This window comes from Haliaeetus leucocephalus, unplaced genomic scaffold, assembly GCF_000737465.1.
Source record: "Haliaeetus leucocephalus isolate CR32 unplaced genomic scaffold, Haliaeetus_leucocephalus-4.0 Scaffold76, whole genome shotgun sequence".
Taxonomy (NCBI): domain Eukaryota; kingdom Metazoa; phylum Chordata; class Aves; order Accipitriformes; family Accipitridae; genus Haliaeetus; species Haliaeetus leucocephalus.
Genome location: NW_010972512.1, coordinates 583,652 through 604,793, shown reverse-complemented (window position 1 = coordinate 604,793; position 21,142 = coordinate 583,652). Strand labels below are relative to the sequence as shown.

Genomic DNA, 21,142 nt, shown 5'->3' with positions numbered 1-21,142 from the left:
GGCTCCTGAACTGCCCATCTGGGTCTTGTTGTTTCTGCTGGGGAACCCAGACATCCAGATGCTTCTTGCAAGGAGCAGGAGACCAATGGCCTGAGTGTCCTGGATGGGTGGTGGGGACCAGGAGGTGGGTGGAGGGCACTGGGGCTCTGGGTGCCTGTGTTCATTGGGCATGGGGGAGGGTGTGCCTGTGTCTCAGGATTGAGAGGCATCTTGGGGTGCATGGAGGATCCTGAGGAAATAAGAGAGTTCTGGGGGTGCCAGGGTTGGGGGAGGTAGGTGGCAGGGTAGATAGGGGACACTGGGGGGTCCTGGGGGCTTTGGGGTTCCTAGGTGGTTCTGGGAGGTCTTGTCTTCCTGGAGTGACCTGGAGTGCTTGTTGTGTGGAGAGGTGGGAGAATCCTAGGGAGGAATTGCTAGGAGAGGTGTAGGTAATCGGGATCCTGGGAGATACTGGGTACCAGTGGTACCTTTGAGGAAGGAACTGGGGATCCTGGGATGTGCAGGGGAGGGTTGCATGTTCTCATGGCTCCCCAAAATAGTATTTTAGATGTGGTCTAATGAGTGCTGAGCCGAGTAAGATAATCACTTCCCTTGGTCTACTGGCTATGCCCCTGTTAACCCAGCTCAGGCTTCTGTTGCACTCTCTTTGCCGCCAAGGTGCAGTGCTGGGTCTTGGTCACCTTTCTGTCGACCAAGACATACAGGTCTTTTTCCATAGCTCTACTCTCCAGCCAGGCTGCCCCCTCACCAGCACTGTTGTGGTCTTCCTTCCAGGGTACAGGATTTCGCATTTTTCCTTGTTGACTTTCATCAGGTTTCTGTCAACCCATTTTCCAGGGTGAATGGTGCTCCCTGAATGGTAGTCCTGTTGGAAGCATACTAACTGATCCCTTCCAACCTGGTGTCATCTGCCAATACGATAAAAGCACGCTCAGTCATTGATAAAGACATGAAGCAGAAGAGTTTCCAGCACAGCCCCATGTCGCACTCTACATGCTACCATCAGCCAAGTAGAGTACGATCCATTAACCACTACCCACTGGTCCTGACCTTCACACCACTTTTTACCTGTCCAATTCTCCAGCCATTCAGAACTTGATGGCCTAAGTTGGATGCCATGACATTGTGGGAGAAGTGTCGAAAGGAATTCAAATATTCTGAGGAGGTGAGAGCCGATGCATGCTGCCCCACAAGAATGTGAGAAACAGCACCCTTACAAAACAAGAAAAGGCATCCTTAAATGTGCTATACAAGACCAGAGGGGGATGAAGAATGTCCGAAGATGTAGTAACAGTATCTGACAAAGGAAAAAAAAAATCAATGTAAAGAAACAGTTCAAACTGAAGTAATAGGGCTCTCTGGGGTCACTGGGGTCTCCCTAAGGCCATCCACGCATCCCTAGGATGCTCTGAGGGTATCTGAGTTCTCTTGGGCTGTTGCAGTCATCTCTAGAGTTGGTCAGAGGGATTCTGGGTCAAATCTGGGGTCTCTGGGGCTGTTCCTGTTAGAATCATAGAATCATAGCATTGTTTAGGTTAGGAAAGACCTTTAAGATCAAGTCCAACTGTTAACTTAGCACTGCCTGGTCCACCACTAAGCCATGTCCCTAAGCACCACATCTACATGTCTTTTAAATACCTCCAGATGCACTAGCACACATGAGCTTGACTAGCAGACACATTTGCATAGAAGGATGCTTATCTCAGCTGGCCAAGCAGAGGCACACATATCCTTCTGTGGATTGATTAATTAATCTGGCAGAAGGCCTGCTAACCCACAGTAGCTGGATGATACGTTTGGGACAGTGAGAACTGGAACAGCATTTGAGACTGCAGAAGTGATTCATATGATCTAGTTGCTGCATTTGTGCACCAGTGCTAGGGCCTGCCATTTGACCCCCTGCCAATGACAAGCTCTGTCTCCTTCTCACACGTCCCAAAATGTCTGGGTGACTTCTGCACAGGTGGTCACAAAGTTTGGCCAGCCCCTGGATACTTTGTCCTAGTGTGATCCCTTACAAGTCACATCCATCGCCCTCTGAAGCCTCCTGCTCTCCTCCCCCATTTCCAGCCATCCCATGATGGGTCATGCAGGGGCATCGACACCTACCATTTCTTAAACTTATTACATGACAGTGGGACATGCAGTGGGATGTTCCCACGTGATTCAACCCCACATGGAAAGATTACACATTTGGGGCAAAAGTCAGGAAGCTGGGTATAAGTGGACTTTTCCTCTTTATCTTCACTGTTCCAAGTACTGAAGACAATTTAGCCATTCACTGTATCCTGCCAGGACTATGGGAGGTCAAATGAAAGGAAACTAGCACCCATTTGAAATTCAGGCAAAGAGAATATTTATTCTGTGATTAACAACCTGGCACTGAATTGAAAGAATAGCGTAACTTTATGTACATCATTCAAACAGAAGCGGGTGGGACATAGAGTACAAAGTAAGCTCTGATTTCCCACATTCACCCCAAAACCAGGCAGCGGCAGCCCCACACTGTTACTTGCCCAGTTTAGGACATCTTCTCCCCCTGCCAAGTATGCAAGTAATTATTGCAGATCTAGAAACCTCAGGGTGTGCGAGAGAATACTAGAGGAAAGAGCTGGATGGCTTCCCCCTGGGCAAGCAGTTCTTTCCCTTGTAAAACAAGGCTACGTGAAGCAGAGCCACGACCCTCCATCTCTTTCTCTGAAAATACAGAAGCATTTACAAGGTGTTGCCAGCATATTTCATTCTGACATCACCGATGGCCTTGACACCCCTGTCCAGGCTGTAAGCAGAAGGGGACCTCAGGGATCTGAGGTTTGTGACCTTCAGTTTCCTGGAGAAAGACCTGAATGAAGCATTCGGAGGACTATGGTGGACCCACAGCTCCTTTGTGGTGCAGAAGGAGGAACTTGCAGGAGGACTGCGTTGCATTCCCAGGTCTTTAATCGTGCAGTAAGTGACCTCAGGGCACAACTCTACTTCCTTGATGGTACAGAACGTGGGGCGCCGGAGGGGGCTTTCAAGATACATCACAGGGCTTTCTGTTGATTCCCTCCACCTCCTCAGTGGATACTGCACCTCTTGGGTCTGCAGGGACTTGTGCCAGAAGGGCCGTCGCACCAGACACATCCACACCAGCCAGCCTGCCAGAGCCAGCACGGTTAGGACCAGCAGAGCCAAGGAGGCCAGGTAGAGCACCCAGTGCAATAGGCAGCAGTTCCTCAGCACCCACTGCCCCCACTGCGGACCCTCCCCACCTACCCGCGAGCGTAGCACAGGTACGGCCAGTCCTGGGATGGAGCACGGGCAGAAGGGGAGAGGTGCAGACTGGGTGAAGCGTGTGGTGTCCAGGGTTGCTGGCGGCGTTGGGGCATGAGTGGAAAGCACGGTGGTGGAGAGCACCGGCGTGGTTGACATCAGAGGAGGAGATGAAGATCTGACAGTGGAAGAGGCTTCTGGTGTGGCAGTAGAAGGTACTGTCGTGGAGGTGGTGAAAACCATGCCAGTGGACACTATGGGAGTAGCACGGGTGTTGGTAGTGCTGGCGGTGAGGGTGGTTTGGGGATGGCTGCTGGTGCTGAGAGGTCTGCTGCCCACAGTGGTTGGCAGTGAGGTAGCAGAGACAAGGGTGGTGGGAGTGTGCGGGGTGCTGGCGGGGGCTTCAGTGACAACGGCAGCAGTGCTGGGGGTCTGCGTGGGTGTGACGGTAGGACTGGCTGGCGCAGGAATGGTGGTACTGGGAGCTCTGGTGCTTGCAGGCATCGCAAGTGAAGTGCTTGGGGCAAGGGTGGAGCTACAAGGGGTGCTGAGGGGGGGCCTTCTGGTAGCGAGGGGAGGCCAGGTAACAGCATGGGGCATGGTAGTCTGTTCTTTGGTGATAGATGGATGTGGGGGGGAGAAGGTGACCATGGTAGATTTCTCCATTGTTTCTTCCTCATCACCATAGTCATCCTCTTCCTCCTCATCCACATCCCCCACGTTGGGGCAGTTGTGCTTGAAGTTGATGACAGGCTTGAACTGATGCTCGTCGGGGCTTTGGCACACCACCTTCTTGGGGGCAACCTCAACCTTTGTCTTCCCCAGGCCCCGCTCCGGCTGATAGACGCTGCCACTGTTTTCCCGGATCCAGGCTTGCAGGTAGCGCAGATTGCAGTCACAGTGCCAGGGGTTCTCAGTGAGGAAGACATACATGAAGAAGTGCCCCTTGGGGAAGAAGCCAGTGGGCAGAGTCTGCAGGCGGTTGCCTGAGAGCCAGAGGGTCTGCAGCGCTTGCAGATCCTGCAGCAGCTCCTTGGGGAGCTCTTCCAGTTGGTTGTCTGAGATGTCCAAGTCCTCGAGGGCTGTCAGCCCCGCAAAGACCTCCTGGGGCAGCGTCCGCAGCTGGTTCCCTCGCAGGTCCAGGTCCTTCAGGTGTGGCACAGCGCTGAAAGACCTCGGGGCCAGTGTCACCAGGCTGTTGTTGGCCACAGCCAAGTGGGTGAGCTTGGGCAGGCCCTTCAGGGCAGGCAGGGCCCCCAGCTCATTGTGGGAGAGGATCAGCTCCTTCAGGCTCTCCAGTGGGTGCCTGATGTGCAGAGACACCAGACGGTTGTTGGACAGGTCGAGGTCCTGCAGGCTGATGAGCTTCTGGAAGACCTCGGTGGAGAGGGACACCAGGTGGTTGGCATTGAGCAGCAGGATGCCTGTGTCCTCAGGTAGGCCTGTGGGCACCGTGCTGAGACCCTGCCCTGTGCAGTTCACCTCCAGGAGGTCCTTGACGCTGTTCATCTCTGACGGGCAGGGCTGGCTTGGGTCGGTAGTGCCAGCTGGGAGCAGCAGGGCCGGGAGGATGAGCAGGAGTAGGGCAGGGACCTGCATGGCTTGGAGGGGAGAGCCAAGAGGTGTGGGTGCAGGCAGGCACATACCTGCATGTCACCTTTCTTCCCACACAAGCACCGTTCACAACAGCTGGCATCCCCCGCCAGACCCTCTGGGAGCCCTCTGAGCCCCCCAGCTCCTCCCTGGGAGGATGGAAGGGAGATGTGAGTCCCACAACTACTGCCAGCACCCACCCTGTCATCTCGTCCTTGGAGGGCAGGAGGCTCAGCAAGGAGATACCAACTCTGCCCTTTTGCTCACCTCATCCTCCTCCATGGGAGGGAGAACCTGATTCAAGCGCCTCCTCATGGTGGTGCCTCCTCTGCCGGGGTGGCATTGCTGCCCTCACCACTGCAAAAGCAGTGGCTCTGTGGTGTTCACGTTCCTGCATACCCACATCCATCCCAGCCCAGACAAGCCGTGTGCTGGAAAAGGCTCCCTGACCAACACCAGCTGAACCCTCTGCTAGATTTGGGTTCACAAAGTGGGAGCACGAGTCATGTGAAAAGAGCTTCCCATGCACAGAGGTGGCTACCCCGAGTTCCCAGCCCCTGATGGACACTGCTTCCCTGGGACTCACCCATGGACCATCCAGCGTTTGCTCTCCTGCCTCTTTGCCTCCCTCCTGCCCGAGGACCAGGCGCTGCTCTGGCGGCAGTGCTAGCAGGGGGGCTGCCCAGACCCTCTATCAGCACGCACAGCTGTGGGAAGGGAGCTGCGGCTTCCTGAGCAGCCAAACCCATCTCCTGTCCTTCAGCACAGTCCTCGCTTTAACTGTGCTGCCACACCACCGTCTCCTTAGACAAGTCTCAACCAGAGACCAGCTCCATAATTTCTTGTTTCTGCACAGTAAAGCAAGGGAGGGTTGCACCCAGGAGGAGCCCTTGCATGCCCCCTTGCCCCCCAAGCTGCACCTTTTTACATCCTGGGAAAAGGGTCCCTTACACAAATGTCTGCCTTTTCCTCTGCTTCAAGGCAGCTCTTTCTCAGCATGCTCTGGGCTTCAATCCTTGAGGCACCTCAACCTGGGGACTGCAGCCTAGTTGGCAGACCAGCGAGAAACAGTTTCTGCACATTACCTCAGCTAGTTGTTTGTGGTGTAGCTGAGGGATCCTTTCTTTCTGGCTTGCCAGGAAAAATGGGGATGGCTCTTCTGGAGAGCTGAGAGGCAGCTTTAACATTTGTGGGAGAAGCCTCAGCAGAGACCAGGCAAGGAGATTAGAGGCAGAGGAAGTAGCTCGGTTTTGCAATTCCTCCTGCTGTCTGTTCCTGCAGCCAAGCTGTCTCCACTTCCCTAGCCCATAGGTCACTGCAGAGCATCTTGGACTGCAGGGCTGGAGGGTCACCCAAAAGCTGCAAGGGGAGATGCTACAGAAGAGAGGACATACTGGTTTTCTACTGTTTTCCATTCTGTGGATTGTGGTGGGTCTACCCCAGCCAGCAGCTAAGCACCCACCAGCCATTCACCCACTGCCTCTATAGCTGTATGGGGGAGAGAACTGGAAAACTAAAAGTGAGAAAAAAAACCTTTGTGGGTCAAGATAAAGACAGTTTAATAAGTGAAGGAAAGAGGGAGAAAAATAGTGATGCAAAAGCGTTCACTCATCACCTTCCACCAGCAGCTCGATGCCCAGCCAGCCCCCTTAGAAAAACTTCCTCCCCCCCAGTCCACTTGCTGTAGGGGCATTTTAGTTCAGCTTGTAGAAAGAGGACTGGAGGCAGCAACAGAAGCAGAACTTAGGGGACAATTTTTTGGCTCTGCATAAGTAATTTCCAACAGAAAGCAAGGGATAGGAAGGGAGAGAACAAATGTAACCTTGACGACCTTATAGGATCGCAGGGATTAAGCCTGTATGTTGTTGCCCCTCCTCCACAGCACTACTCTTACCCTCACCCTGGACATACAGCATCCCCCATGACATCACCAGTTAGTCTTCCACACCATGAACCTGCATTCCCAACCCACAGCCCTTATCATGGCTTCTGCCTCTCTGTCTCCCTTTTCCAGGTGGATGAATGCACTAGGACACTTTGAACCTTCAAAAGGTCCTTCAGCCCACATGCTTTACTCCCTCAAGGAGAAAGAGCAGAAGACCCAAGCAGTCCACTGCGACATGTCTTGCTGAAGGGGAAGAGGCACGCTGTACCGGCAGAAAGGGGTGCACAGGTCAGGAGTCATCTGCAGGCACACTCTTCTCATGGCTGGTTACGAGTAGTGAGGAGGAGGCCAGGAGAGATGCTGGGGTTCTGCCATCCAGGTGGGGAGAGCAAAGGAGCAGGGATGATGTCTCCTTGCTGAACCTGCTTCCCTCAGGTGAAGGCAAGAGGGAGATGAGGGTTACATCAGCCATCCTACTAGCGATGATGCTTTTGCCTCACATTTGCAGTCCACATTTTAATTTCTGCCCTAGGTTCACCTTTTTGCCCAGCCCATCAACTTCTTCTCCTGTTCCAGAGCCTGTTCCCATGCATCAGGGGTTGATCTGCCATGAGGTTGTTGCCCCAACCTTGATTTCACCCGCAGACAGTTTCGAGTGGGTGTTTGGAGGGAACAAAGTGATCCAGGCTGTTCCCCACTGCCTTTAGCACCTCACCAACACCATATGTAACTCTGGGAAATAGGAAGGAGATCATGAGGTGATGGTGCCCGAGGGTCATAGAAACATGCAACTTCATCACCCCCAGCTTGAGGAGCACGGTGCTCCTTCTCCAGTGCAGAAAGCAGGGTCCGTATCTTCACCTTCCCACAGCCTTCTTTAGGGACATGAACCACTCTTCAGAGCCCTGGCAGCAAGGGCCACCCTCATGCTGCCTGTCCCTGTAGACTTATGACACAGTTCACAGGAGGCTTTGGAACTCTCTGTCACTGGGTCCTTCAGCTACTGCAGGTCTCACAGCTGATTTGGCTTCTGCTGCATCGTGTGGGCTTGTGCATGGCAAGGAAAAAAGCTAAGACATGACCACCAGCCTCTGGGAGCATTATTCCTGGGGACTGGGCAGGCCTGGAGAGAAAGGTGAAAGCCCTCTTCGGGCTCCTCCATGGTGGGAGGATGGAGCTGCCCCGGGCTGAGCATGAACAGACCTACCCTGGCACACACACAAGTGCATCCTCTTATTTCTGAGAAGCCCATGAATTCAGCAGTAATGGTGAAGCCTTCCCTTGGGAAGGTCCGTGCTTGCTGGACATCACTTGAACGGAGGATCTGGTGTGAAAGCATGTCTGGCCTCAGCAGAAGCACATACTTCTATCCTCCCCTTGCAGGTGGCAGTTTCCACTGCAGCAAAATCTGGAATTGCCCGGAAACATGCCGCAATATGAGATGCCCTTTGGTTTCTCCAGTTTCATTTCAGCCCTCATGGGACATTCTAGGCTTGCTCCAGGCTCCTCAGCACTGTAAGCAAAAGCAGCTTTTCCTCCCCTAGAGCGACTGACTAAAGATGGGCTCCATCTCACAATGTTAGATGCCTCCAGGTCACAGGTGAGCTCGTCACCTGGGCTTGTGCTGCAGGCAGGCACAGGGACAAGCAAAGCCATGGACCAATTCCACTGACATGCCTTCATTGTATCCTGCAGGATGCAGTGAAGCATTTTCTCAAAAGTGCCTGCAACTCCCCACAGGCTAAAAGGAGGTGGAGACAAAGCCTCAGACACAGACATTTGGTGCTGACACACAATGCAGACAAATCCTGCTGAAGTAACTTTATTCTGTAGGTTTAAAAAGTGATCCCTGTTGCAGGAGTGTCTTTTCAGTGGAAGTGTTGTTCAACAGGTAAGAAAGCGAGGATGAAAGGCAACAGTCATGAGCTGCAATTGGGGAAACTCTGACCAAACATAAAGGGTTAATCCTTCCCCTTGAGGGAGGTGCAGGACCAGGGCAGAGGTCCAGAGAGGTAACAAGATCTCCACCCTTGGAGATCCTACACAATTCAGCTGAACAAGGTCCAAAGACACCTAAGGCAGCTTTGAGGTTAGCCCTGCTCTGAGCAGCTGATTGCAACAGAAACCTCCACAAGTTCCTTCCAAACTAAATCCTTCTGTGAGTCTGAACTCCTGAGGTCCCCTCAAAAAAGCCTCGTCTTACTCTCTCCCCTTCATCAGGGACACATTTTGAGCCACGTCCCAGGACCCAGCCAGACCCAAGGGTGGACGCTTATCCCCTCGAATGATGCCAGTGGAAATGTGAAGATGGGAATCTCCTCATCAACACTGAAAAATGTAACCCGTCCCTCTTCGTAATCCAGAGAGACCCGGATCCGCTTGGGAGTCTGGATTTCAGGAAGGAGAGTGCGATTAGGGGAGGTGAGAGCTTGGAAGTGCCCTGCCCACTGCCCCAGTGCCCAGATGCCCTGCTCAGGTTTAAACTCAATATCGCCCTTCCTTTTCACATCTTGTCGAGAGACGCCCACAGTCCATCCTCCTCCATCCACTACCTCCACCTCCCAGTAGTATCTCCCCGAGGTGAAGCCTTCACGGCCCAGCACACAGCGCCACGGGTTAAATCTCTCAGGGATGTCGGGGAGGTCCTGCAGCGTGTCTTCTCGTTTCACACTTTTGCAATCGTCAGACAGGACAAGGTCACAGTGGGCTGTGTCTGGATCCAGAACCACCTTCACTGCAGGACAGATGGAGTCAACATGTCAGGGCAGAGCTCACCCTAGGAGAGATCTTTGCTGGGACTGCATAAGGAAGAAAAAGGGTGCAAGCAATAACTGGCAGGCTGCGGCATGGGAAGCTGCACAAGATAACAATATTAGTGCAAGGAACAAAAAATGAAGCAGACGGATGACATCAAGTGGAGAGGGAAGAGGATCGTCAGCAGACCTCCAGGCTGAAGAAGTCCCCATGCCTCTAAAATGTGACCAGCACTGCTCACTGAGGACCAGGACTCTCCAGATTTGCCTAAAACTGGGGCATGCACCAAACGAACAGGGGGTGTGAGGGAGGGCAACTAGCAGGAAGGGAGATTAAGGCAGGGAAGATGATTCAGCACCTTGAAAGACCAAACTTTAGTTACCTTCTTCTATAGGCACTGCGTATTTTCTCCATGCTTTAAAAAAAAAAAAAGAAAACCACAGATGAGAAGTAATCTGAACACACTTGTACTGGATTAGCTCAGGATAATGATATGCCAGTGTAGCTGCACATTTTCTGAATTGTTGCTATATTTGTGAAAGTCATCTCACACTGTGTAGCTTCAAAACTTCAATGTCTAGCTACATGAAAGGACTCCATCCATTTTCTACAAATATAATCATGCTGCCTGTCCTGATTCAGACATATTTATGGCCTGTTTGTACTTTCTTTGAAAACTGAAAGCATTTTCTTCTTAGTATAAAAGGATTGCAGGGGATAGCTTAAAAACGCATAGAGAGCAAAGAAAAATAACGTTTCTGAAATGGGTTCAGTATTTCCTACCTCTTCCTTTCCCAAAAGGAAAACCAAAACCAGGACATACATGCAAAACCCAGATCAGAAAATGGCCCAACTGAAAAGTCTCCCCTGTAGGAAGGAGAACAATACTCACCAAGTTCTTCAGCTTGTCTCTCTGAAAAAGAAGATAAATCAGTACATATGGGTTGTGGGATATTGATTTGGATATAACCTCTCCCATAACCACCTGCACGTGCAGGAGGGCAGGCTTCCGCCAACGCTTGAAAATGCAAAGCCCTCTCCCACCCCCAGCCTCGAGCTCCACTCTGCAGGTGGTGGTGCAGGTTGTCCTGCTCAAATCTGGGGCAGGAAAAGGTCTCTGGGACGACCCTCGCCTACAAGGGGCCCTGTCCCAGGGCACTCTCACCCTGCCTGTGCCACCCATCCCCAGCCCCAGACACGATCTTCAAAGATCTTTCATTTTTTGATTCTCTATTTCACTCTCTCCTTCCCCCCCATCCCCCAACCACTTTTTGGTTCACTTCACACTGTACGTGTAAATTAAAAAAAGACCACCACTCCATACAGACTCTGTAAAAAATCCTTTGTAAGGAAGAAGTAAGACACTCACCGATTTCTGCATCACGGTCCTCTGAACAACAAACAGAAACACACGTGAGTTACTATTTGACAGCGTCCCTTCCCTGAGACCCCAGCTAAATGACCACACAGGTGAGGAGTGGCTGTGATGAAGGGGGCAGATCTGCTGATTTACACTCTGACTGCAAGGATGCTCATGACTCCTGAGTGAGCTGACCTGCATTTATTTTCCCCATCATTTATTTCCCTCTGCATTGGCACCAATTTAGCAAAAGCTCATTTTTAATAGCCAAAGGACTATTACTTGGCAATTCTATGAGCTACAAGCTAGTGAACAAATAAATAAAAATATATGCCCTCTTCAAGTGTTTTGTTTTTTTTTTTTAATTTCTTGGTAATCAAACTACATTTTTATAAGAAAATTCTCAACAGCTTAGGTTTCTGTAATCTTCCCCTAAAAACCAATAACTTTTCAGTACTATTTCACTACTTATATTAAAATGAGAGTGTTAAAAAGCATTGACAGCCACTCAGGGAAAAAACCCTAATGACTTTTCAGAGCAAATTTTCACATTATTAGGGGAGGGGGAAGTAAAGTACCTGCCTGAAAAGACAGAATGAGACAGAATGAGAGGATGAATAAAAAAGTCTGAAAGTTTTACAGAAGATTTCACTGGGAAGACAGGGAGTGAGACTTACGCAGTGCTGCCGCTTGCATCGCTGAAAAGCAAAACCAGAACAGAGCATCACCACCAAAGCTGATTCCTTTTCCCCTGAGACACTTGTTGGGGTGGGGAGGAGGCTGAAATTGCTTATGATGGAAAAGCTTCAGCCCAGGAGCTCCTCAAGACCTTTCTTCTCAAGACTTTTGGAAATCTTGCCCCCCGCCCCGAACCCACCTTGGGCAGAGGCCAGCGCTGCCTTGCTGGAGACCTGAGCAAGGGCAGGTGAAGATGAAGGGGCAGGTTTGCATCAACAAAGGAGCACCATGGGGTTAAATCTCACCTTCAATGCTACCTAACCTTTCCTGTCCCTGTGTTTTTTTAGTGCTGAGACAAAGGTGAGGCCTGTGCAAAATGAAATATGCTACCTCAAAGCTTCCTCCAGCTTTGGGAAGAACCTTGACAACCCTTTGAAAAGCAAAGTTCACTGTTGGTAGAACATCTGTTCACGCTTTCTTTGGTTATTCAATGGTTTTCCTTAAAATTACAACATCATTTCATAAATTCATCATTTCATAAATTAATTTCACAATTTCCTGTAGCTGCTAGCCAAACCATTTCCCTCCCCCACATCCCCGAGAAACATGCCCCATGAATTCTTCCATTTGAGGGAATTCTCCAATTTCTGAAAAATGGAAAGAAAAGCTTACCTATTTTTTGCTCATGCTTTCCTATGAAGGAAAGAAAGAAATGTAAATACTTTTTAAAATCATCCCTTCCAAAGAGCACTGATTAAACCACACCAGGAGTTACAGCCCCTTGCAGAAAGGCCATAAGGTCTGGAAGTGCTGCAGTGCCTGTACAACCCTCTGGCTCCATCTCCTTTTGGTAAGGATAGAGGATTTCAGTTTCCTTTATTCCTCTGTATTATTTACACCCAGAGGGGTCTTCCAGAAGGAAAGGAAGCCCTGCCAGGCCCCCAGAAGTGCCAGGGTTTTTTTGCAGGGCCAGGCAAATTATTGCTCCATTTCTGTGGGCAGAATCCACCCCCGGCTGGGGCAGAGGAACGGCTGGCTCATGCTGCTTTTATGCCCACTTCCTTCTTGGCTACCCTTTTTGTTGGAGAAACAACCTTTCTTTTCTTGCCAGAAATTAAATCCCTGGGTCTTTAAGTTCCCTGGCACTGTACGTGTGTCCAAGACACTGAGACAAGACTCTGGGACCATCCAGGCATTTCTCAAACCCACTTGTCTGTCAAAACCAGAGGCAGATGAATAGGACAGCTGCCCTGCCCCCTTCCCCAAACACCACACCAGGATGATACCTTTAATTTTAAATAGATAAGCAGCAATAATAAGGAGTACGACCACAGCAACCAGGACCACACACACGGCAGTCATCCAAGGATGGGCGTTCTGGAAAAAGGGATCTGAAATATAAAATCCCCAAAGGGGTTAGGTTACTTTGCAAGTAGCAATGGGAAGTAGATTATTTCTATTTCATGCAAGCTCATCCCAAGCAGGTCTGAATCCGAGCTAGGGTAAAAATCAGCTCCTGACTGTACTCCACAAACCGACAAAAAATAATATTAAAAAAAACAAAACACATTTTGGCAATTTAGCACTTGTCTGAGGATGAGGTTTTGTCTGTCTACATTGTGGGGGATTTTTAAAGGGAAAATGGATTTCTAACTAAATTATTTCTAGTTAAATCATGATTTCTTCTCCTTTGGAAAAAAATATTCTATTATTTCATTAGGCAACATAGGATCAGAAACAGGGTAACATATGCATCAAAAACAACACTCCAGTGCAGAGCAGTATCACCAGAAGAAAGGTATGGACCCCCCCCAGGGAAATAAAGTCTCCCAAAATTGTTCATTCCCAAACTAAAAAAGGAACAGGATGCAGATGAAAAGCACGTGATACTGGGGTGCCGTTTGGTGTATGGTTAGTCCAGTTCACCATTGCATCTCTGTTCTGATATATTCCCTGCCCCAAATCAATCTTCCAGTAAGAAAGGAGCTTTTCTGTGTGATAAGGAAAAAAACCCAAATATATTCAATATATGCAGATGCTAATATGAGACACAACAATTTATTTCTCATACCGAACTGGTAGAACAGGATTTCACAGCAGGTGAGACTAAGGGCACGGGTTGGTTTCTCCTTTTTTGTTTGGTTCCAGTGTTACGAATGTTTGTATTTAACCCAGGTGCCTACAGAAACTCTGCTACAATGAGGGTTGTCTTTTTTCCCCCCTAAACCCACACTTCAAGACAAAACTGGTGAATTTTGGCCGCACACCTGCACAAATGCTGCCAAAAGCCGCAGCTGTTTGTACACGCAGCGTGCAAAATACACCTGATGCACTGAAGACACAGCCTGCAAAACGCACCTGAGATTTTCTGCCAGCGGCACTTTCCAAGTGCAGCTCCACTGGGAACATTAACAGGGTGATGCCCTCGTCCTCTGCTCACCTGATATGTAAAAAGCTGATCCCTGTTCTTGACTGTGCAGGACATGTCGAACCGAGCAGGAGAGTTTCTGGTTCGTGCCCCTGGTGAGGATTATGCTGCTTTCTGCTGCAAAGAGTCCGCTCTTATCCTGGGTAACGTTTTCTGAGAGGGATGGGAGATGCCGCCCATGGGGATCTTGCCACAGCACCTGGGGCTGCGGGTACCAGCCGGCTGAGCGACAGGTCACCCAGATTCCCCCGTCCTGGTAGCGCTCCAGCGTGATGAGCGGGGCAGAGCCGCTGGCTGCGGGAAAAGAGAGACCCCTGGGTGATCCCACAGGATACTGGGGGAATAAGGTGGGCTGGCTGTTCCTTTCGATGGCGAGAAGAGCTAAACTTCAACATAGACAAATCCCAGGGTTTTTTTTAAGATGAGTGTCACCTGGAGTCAGGACATTTCTTGCAGTCTTTTTCACATAACTCAAAGATCTGCTCTGGAGGCTACTACTGCGGCAAAATAATCTGCAGACCTGGATATTAAAATATGGAAGCACGAACCAAGACATTCTTACTTTATTACCCAATGACAAATTTTTTTCTTACACCCAGTTATATGAAGAAAACAATATCAAGAACACTTCTGAAGTAGGTAGCATATCTCATGAGCTCCTTACAGCTGCTCTGTAGGGATTTTTACCTCTCTGAGACATTCTTAGTATTTTCAACCACGGCACTTAATAAAACCCTATTTCCAAAGCAACCATCTGAAATTGCTTCTGGGAAGAAGGACAGGGAAGAAAAGCACTGGCTACAAGCAAGTAAAATAGAGGTACCAGGGACATGGACTACAGACCTGTCACCTTCAGCTCCACCACAGCCTCATCGTAATCCAAGTCACGGTGAATAAAGCAGGTGTAATTCCCTCTGTCAGACAGTTGGACACGGAAAATTTTCAAGTCCACGCTGCCCTTGGCGAGGCCGTCCTTCAGCAGCTCGGTGCGCCCTTGGTATTGAAGCATCTGCTCCCCATACTGGTCCTGGCCCCCCTTGTAGCGATGCACAAAGGGCGAGAAGTGTTCCCGAAACCAGATCACCTCCGTGTCCTGCGCCCTCTGCTCTGGGGAGAAGCGGCAGGGCAACACCACATCCTCACCCATGGCCACGGTGATGGGGCCAGGGGGTCCTGTCACATTGAGCAGAGCTGGGAGAAACCCCCAGGGGAAAAGAAATAACCATGAGTTTGCTGCAGCGACTGAGCTCGGAAAGCCAGCGGATGCTGCTCCGTGCGGTTCGCGTGCTGCCGTGCCACGCCGTCACATTGGCAGCGTCACCGTGCCGGGGGAGACGAGGCATTGAGGGGAGGGCTGGGAGAGGGACCCCTGCCACGCAGCATGGTGAGTAGGCTGGAGCCAGGCTACCACCCGTTCCTCTGCTTCCCTGTCCTGCGCTACCGTGAAAGTTCTTCAAATTCCTAAAAGATTATTTGTTCTCAAGGGGACAAGTGCTGCCCATGCTGCTCAGGGTGGGAGAAAGCAGGATAAGGAATGAAGGAAGGGGCTGGAAAGTTTCTGGGTGGTTGGCTGGAGAAAGCAGACAACTTGGGTACAAATAAAACTCGAATATCCTCAGCTATTCACGCCTATTACGAGAGAAAATAAAAACATCTCAGGTGCTCTGGGCACCTTTGGAAATTTAAAAAAAAAGGCTTATTAATAAGCTGGCCACTCAACTCACAGAGAAAGTGGTTTCTGGTTGAGGGGAAAAACAAGAAAGTCAACTTTTTTTTGGCCAGGGCTGCCCTGAAGAAGCTGCTTCAGGTCAGCAATCTAACAGAAAAAGAGGGCAGAATATTTTTTAAGATATTTTTTCATTGTTTTTTCCCTTTTTTGAATTGGTTCTGCAAAGGGTCCAGTGCACCCTGGACACAGCCCAGTAAAGAGATGACATGCTGGAAATGTGCTGCAAACAGGGAAAGCAGGGAGAGAAACAGCAGCAAACCATAATCAACTCATCAGCATCATCTAATCTCCATCTGAGTTCAGCGAGGTTGTGTGAATGCCTGTCCTGACATGGCCAGAGGAATAAACCAGGATCCAGAGGGATGTTGGCGCTCTCAGAAGTGGACAAGGTTTATGGCAAAGGGCCTGACCCTGCTCTGTGCTCTGCCCTTCACGGGGAGTTGCTGCACTGGCAGTCGGGAAGATACTCAGGCTGGAAGCAACGCCACAGGGATCAGCAAGAACCAGGGGGAGTCCCTACCTGACTGCAGCTCGTGAACTTGGAAAACTAAACCATAGATGATAAAAGCCAGCAGAGAGCAGTGGAGGTGGAAACTGGAGAGCATCCTCTTCACTGGAGCACAACCTGGAGATGGGGAAGGAGAGGGAAAGGGCAAAAGGGAGGAGAAACAAGGGAATAAAAAAAAAAAGGGCAGAATTCACTTTTAAAGGGGTTTATTGCAGATTGTAGCTCCTTTTTATGATGTCTAGGGAACAGCGACAGATGCTGAAGGTTGAAATCAATTTTCCATCATCAGCCTTTGCTGATGCTTGGAAGACTTTGCTTGCTGCTTTACATATGAAGTACCCAACTGGTATAAAAAGTTGTAGGAGTTTCCAATGGGGAAACAAAGGACAAGCTGCAACATCTCCTCTAATTCTATGAAAAAGTGGCAGTTGTTTTAATATGGAGCCCTTGCTTTTCTTATCCAGCCATAAGAAAGAGATGGTAAGGCACAGGATGAGAAGGAGAAACCCAGACCAAATACATGTGGAGCTGGGGCTGTGTGCTTCTCCTCTGGGACAAATTCAGGACTCAGTTAATAGCTCATCCCCTGCCACCACACTGAGGGTGGGAAGAGGTCTCAGACCAGGGAAAGCAAAATAATCAAAACAGTGATTCAACACCCAGCCAAGATGGGACTTGGTCCTTCTCTGAACCCCACCCCAAATCCTCTTATCACTCGCTGACTTGGTCCCGGCTTTGTTAACAAGAAGTGAAAACTATGACCAATTTTGGCAGATGGCAGAAAGCGATTTCAATCCGCAGCATTCCGAGAGATGCCACATACCTGGAGGCTCCGAACTCGTGGGCTCAGGGCTGGGGCAGCGGTTGCTCGGCCATCATGTACTGCATCCAGAGGGGCCACCCCAATGCGAGCTATCCATTTCCGTGTTCAAAAATGAAACAAAGAAGTCACTCTGCATCCCAGCCTGCCAACTGTTTCCTCCTCCGCTGCCTCCACTCAAAAATGAAAGTCACCGAGTCATTTGGGTTTTTTTCAGCAATGCTTTTGCTCCAGAAATGCTTTTCTGACAACATCGACAGGCACGGCCCTGCCACAGACCCCCTCCATGGCTGCAGATCGCAGCCTCCTCCCACAGCTCTCCCTGGACTTGGGAGGGATTGGAAACTGGCAGCAGTTTGCACGTTCCCTTCCCGGAGGGAGTGGAAAGGAGGAGGGTGACTGAGCTGGGATTCGCACCCAGAGGCAGTGCCGGGGTGGGAGCAAAGCCCAGCACTAGCTTAACAATTGCTTAAAAGTAATTCCTGCCCCGGCCAAAAGGTGAGGCCATTGAGGATGATTTGTTCAGGGAAAGATGCTGCCCTGAGATGTGTTGCGAAGGCAGCCCCGCAGGGCGCTCAGCCCAGCCAGGTCCAGCAACCTCCCGTCCCCAGCCAGGAGCGCGGGCGCACGCGGGAGGTGAGAGCATCTGCTCAGGTAAAGGGACCCGATCAGGGACCTTGCTAAAAGGGATGACAAGGAAAAGAGGGAGATGATGAATGAAGCGTACAGAGACACAGACCTGGCCAACAAATGATAGCGGAGATAAGTGTAATAAACCAACCTCATCACTCATAATATCGCTGGGCTATGACAAATCTGCAGGCATCACTTCAGAAAGGGGCCAGCCCGGCTTTTGCGACTGTAAGGATGCAAAGCCGGGGATCCCAGATACTGGGGGGTGTCAGTGGAAGTATGTGAACAGCTAAAGGCACGTGCGGTGGAAGGGAATCAGGGAGGACAAGGTGGGGGACAGACAGAAAGGGGTGTAAAAGGGACCAGTTGCGGGTAAAACGGAGCCAGTCAGTGCGCTTGGCTGGCTGGCGAGTCGGAGTCCCCAGGTCCAGGCAGGGGTATCAGGCAGGCGGAAGGTCCACGCTGGTGTCTGGGAGGCCCCCGAATGTGGGGTGCCTGTGGGCTGAGTGTGTGAGTGCTGCGTGTTTGCGGCAAGCATCAAGCTGGACCAGCTGGCGAGCTGAGGACCCGTGGGGAAGGCGAGAGGGCCGGGGTCTGGGCAGGGTGCTGGGCAGACAGAGGGGCCGTGCTTCTGCTTGAGGGATCTGCAAATGTGCACATAAACGCAGAGAGTGTCGCGTGTGTGCCTGCACTAGTGACCTCCTGCCTCTGCCAGCCCGGGGGACGTGGCTGCCTGTGCTGGTGGGTAATGTGGGTCCTGCAGGTGGGTGCTGTTCGACCGGCTCTGTGTGTGTGTGTGTCTGGGATAACTTCGTCACTGGTCGACCCTGAGACAGGAGGTTCAGCAGCAGCTGCTTGCGTATACTGGATGCGAGCAGCAGCCCCCACTGTGCCATGCCCGTGCCACCATGCGACGGTGGTCCCTGACTGAGTAGTCCCTGCTGAGCCAGTCTGTCCCCAGCCGTGCCTTCCCAGGCCCCTGTCCCAGCGCCAGGCAGCAGAGCCACCTGGCAGCAGGTGCCCTCACACTCTGCTTTGCTTTGTGCTCGACTGGTGGCTTTCAGAGTGATCTGACAAAGCAGAGTGGGTGCCGCCTCCCAAGTTCCCTAAGAGCAGGGGTGAGGCCATCACCCCTGGGCACATGAAAAGCTGCCTAGAGAACAAAGAGGTGGGATGCAAAGCCCAGCACCTGCTGTCCCCCATTTACCAGTTGAGCAATCGAGGCAACACGTGCCCTGCAAACATCTCCACCCTGAAACCCATTGGCAGCGTGACAAGTCTGGGCAAGCAGTGCCTGTAAGGAGCCAGACCTCTTCCCTCATCACAATACGCAGCCTGGACACCCAGAGCGCAGCCACTGGTCTGTAGCTGGTGTCCCCAAATGACATCCCACTGGGCTGGAGATGCACATGGTGCCACTGACCTAGAAGGGCTTTAAGCTACAGGAAAACAGAGCCTTTTCCAGCGGTGCAGCAGGCTCTTATCACCTACCTGCAGCTGGCCGAAGGGAGGGGAGACGCGACAGATCCCGTGATACAAACAGGACAGAGGCACTGCAGGAACGTTGAGAGGGAACTCCCAAATTCAAGTGTTAGATGAGGTCACACGCCCGCCAGCAGCTTCAGGGCACGGGAGACTGTTGCCAAGAGGAGGGAAGGTGGCAGCTCCAGTGGTGTGATCCCCCCCAGTGAGGTGAAGGTGCTGGACTCCCAGCTGTGCTCTCCAGACCACTCCAGCCCCTCTGGACCTTGATCTGTGCACTCGAACAAGCTGGAAATGCTTTTCAAGCCCCCTCCAGCCATGAGCTGCTGAGGAGATCAGGGGAGTGGAGAGCAGTCTGAAGACCTTCAGACCCATCCAAAACCTCCTTTCCTGGAGCCAGCCTGCAGGTGAGTGCTGGCTGTCTAAAAAGTGCCTGAATGCTGTGACTTCTCCATCAATCCTTCTGCTTCTTTGTCATCTTTAGGCAGTCTCTGAATCTTGTAATTTCCACTTTCAACAGGGAATCCTGCCTCCCCACCTGCTGATTTTCTGCAGATGTGCTGGTATCCAGGATGGAGAGAGAAGAGAGTGAGACCCTGGCCAATGAGGTGGAAGAGATGAGTGGAAGAGGTGGGTTTTCAGCAGGGAAAAGGAGGGGGAACTGTCCTCTGTTGAGGAGAAAAAATGCATCCTGCTTCTGCTGTGGAAGAGCTATTTAGGGTCAAAGCACCCGGGGCTTGTCCCAGCCTAGGCTTGTCATGGGGTTGAGACTTGGTGGCTGCAACACCCCCAGCTGAATTCCTCGTGCTTATCTGTAGACCACACCACCAACACCAGAGACACCTGAGCTGCCATCCTTGGCTCCCTCCATTGCCCACAGAAAGAAACAGGAATCTGGGGCCATGGGTCATTGGTCCTGGGGTATCATCTACAGCGGTCTGCACTGGTTTGTGCCCAGACGTGCCTGTTTTGTTCTGGCAGCACTAGAGACACCCAAGCTCAGGTGCAGGTGTCTGCACAGCAGATGTGCACCCATCCACTCAGGTGCATCCTCCTCCAGGAAACTGAAGTCTCCTTGGCCAGGGATCGCATGGAAGCTCCTGGATGAGGAGCAGGGGCAGGATCAGGGCGGCTCTGAGTCTGGGGCAGTCCAGCAAGAGGGGGTTTCCCACCCCACCCTGGACATCTCTGGGCAGGGGAAAGGAAATTGCCCTCTCCCTTCTCTTGCTGGGGTGGATGCAGCCCCGATGCACCCCTGGGGCTGCCTGTCCTGAGCAGCTTCTCCTCCTCTGTCCCCAGCCGACGTGACCCTGGACCCAGACACCGCCAACCCCTTCCTCATCCTGGCTGGCGACCAGCGAGGCGTGGGACGGGGGGATGAGTGGTCTTCGCTGCCCGACAACCCCGAGCGGTTCGACACGGAGCCGTGTGTGCTGGGCAGCCAGGGCTTCACTGCAGGGAGGCACTGCTGGGAGGTGGAGGTGGCCAAGGCAGGGGACTGGTGGGCTGTGGGGGTGGCCCAGGAGTCTGTCAGGAGGAAAGGGGTCCTCAGTTTTACCCCCCAGGAGGGGATCTGGGCCGTGGGGCAGTGGTTTGGACAATACCATGCTTTCACTGATCCTGACTGGACCCCCCTGCACCTTGCCTGTCTCCCCAGGGCCATCCAGGTCTGCCTGGACTTCACAGACAGGCAGGTGGCATTTGCTGATGCTGAAAACAAAGCCCCAATCTTTGCTTTCTGCCTGGCTTCATGTCCTGGGGAGAGGCTATGCCCATGGCTCTGGGTGGGGATGGACTCGTGGCTCAAGCTGTGTCCTTGACGCGGAGGGAGCGTGGGTAGCAGGAGGGGAGACTGGAAAGGCAAACACCATCGTCTTGGGGCTTGGTGCTGGGAACTGGGAGGGTCCTGCGTCCTGCCAGCCTCTCCTCACATGGTTCCTCTGGCCACCAAGTGGGAGGACTGTCAGGTCTTGGAGATGGACACCGCCAAAGAGGCTCCTTCATCCCCACCACCTCA

General features: G+C 51.7%; 3 protein-coding genes across 8 annotated transcripts; 1 reads left to right on the top strand and 2 right to left on the bottom strand.

Annotated features, from left to right (window-relative positions):
- Window positions 1-2,177: 2,177 nt before the first annotated feature.
- On the bottom strand, window positions 2,178-6,953 carry GP1BA (glycoprotein Ib (platelet), alpha polypeptide). 3 transcript variants are annotated; one of them, XM_010580540.1, is made up of 3 exons: window positions 6,915-6,951; window positions 5,435-6,222; window positions 2,178-4,856 (listed from the first exon to the last, which is right to left on the bottom strand). In XM_010580540.1, the coding sequence occupies exons 2-3, from the start codon at window positions 5,595-5,597 to the stop codon at window positions 2,716-2,718; spliced, it is 2,304 nt and encodes a 767-aa protein (XP_010578842.1). In that variant the 5' UTR covers window positions 5,598-6,222; window positions 6,915-6,951; the 3' UTR covers window positions 2,178-2,715. The 3 variants fall into 3 exon arrangements, with proteins under 3 accessions (XP_010578842.1, XP_010578834.1, XP_010578851.1); XM_010580532.1 differs by having other exon boundaries at window positions 5,435-6,953; XM_010580549.1 differs by having other exon boundaries at window positions 5,934-6,953.
- On the bottom strand, window positions 6,945-17,178 carry LOC104839943 (butyrophilin subfamily 1 member A1-like). 4 transcript variants are annotated; one of them, XM_010580562.1, is made up of 11 exons: window positions 17,014-17,178; window positions 16,203-16,307; window positions 14,797-15,144; window positions 13,966-14,247; window positions 12,812-12,916; window positions 12,198-12,218; window positions 11,525-11,545; window positions 10,857-10,877; window positions 10,380-10,400; window positions 9,870-9,902; window positions 6,945-9,467 (listed from the first exon to the last, which is right to left on the bottom strand). In XM_010580562.1, the coding sequence occupies exons 2-11, from the start codon at window positions 16,285-16,287 to the stop codon at window positions 8,950-8,952; spliced, it is 1,455 nt and encodes a 484-aa protein (XP_010578864.1). In that variant the 5' UTR covers window positions 16,288-16,307; window positions 17,014-17,178; the 3' UTR covers window positions 6,945-8,949. The 4 variants fall into 4 exon arrangements, with proteins under 4 accessions (XP_010578864.1, XP_010578881.1, XP_010578872.1 ...); XM_010580579.1 differs by lacking the exon at window positions 9,870-9,902; XM_010580570.1 differs by lacking the exon at window positions 11,525-11,545.
- A 1,972-nt stretch (window positions 17,179-19,150) lies between these two features.
- On the top strand, window positions 19,151-21,136 carry LOC104839916 (thaicobrin-like). Its single transcript, XM_010580519.1, has 3 exons — window positions 19,151-19,532; window positions 19,646-19,755; window positions 20,425-21,136. The coding sequence occupies exons 2-3, from the start codon at window positions 19,698-19,700 to the stop codon at window positions 20,943-20,945; spliced, it is 579 nt and encodes a 192-aa protein (XP_010578821.1). The 5' UTR covers window positions 19,151-19,532; window positions 19,646-19,697; the 3' UTR covers window positions 20,946-21,136.
- Window positions 21,137-21,142: the final 6 nt, after the last annotated feature.

Excerpts from the sequence above, each read along its gene's own strand:
- LOC104839943 (XM_010580562.1), bottom strand. The coding sequence starts at position 16,287 with ATGCTCTCCAGTTTCCACCTCCACTGCTCTCTGCTGGCTTTTATCATC. Across the intron at positions 12,219-12,811 it reads TTATCTATTTAAAATTAAAG|GAAAGCATGAGCAAAAAATA; the intron begins GTATCATCCTGG and ends TTTCCTTCATAG. Across the intron at positions 10,878-11,524 it reads GATGCAAGCGGCAGCACTGC|AGGACCGTGATGCAGAAATC; the intron begins GTAAGTCTCACT and ends TTTGTTGTTCAG.
- LOC104839916 (XM_010580519.1), top strand. The coding sequence starts at position 19,698 with ATGGAGAGAGAAGAGAGTGAGACCCTGGCCAATGAGGTGGAAGAGATG. Across the intron at positions 19,756-20,424 it reads GGAAGAGATGAGTGGAAGAG|CCGACGTGACCCTGGACCCA; the intron begins GTGGGTTTTCAG and ends CTCTGTCCCCAG.
- GP1BA (XM_010580532.1), bottom strand. The coding sequence starts at position 5,597 with ATGGGTTTGGCTGCTCAGGAAGCCGCAGCTCCCTTCCCACAGCTGTGC. Across the intron at positions 4,857-5,434 it reads AAACGCTGGATGGTCCATGG|CCATGCAGGTCCCTGCCCTA; the intron begins GTGAGTCCCAGG and ends CTCCCCTCCAAG.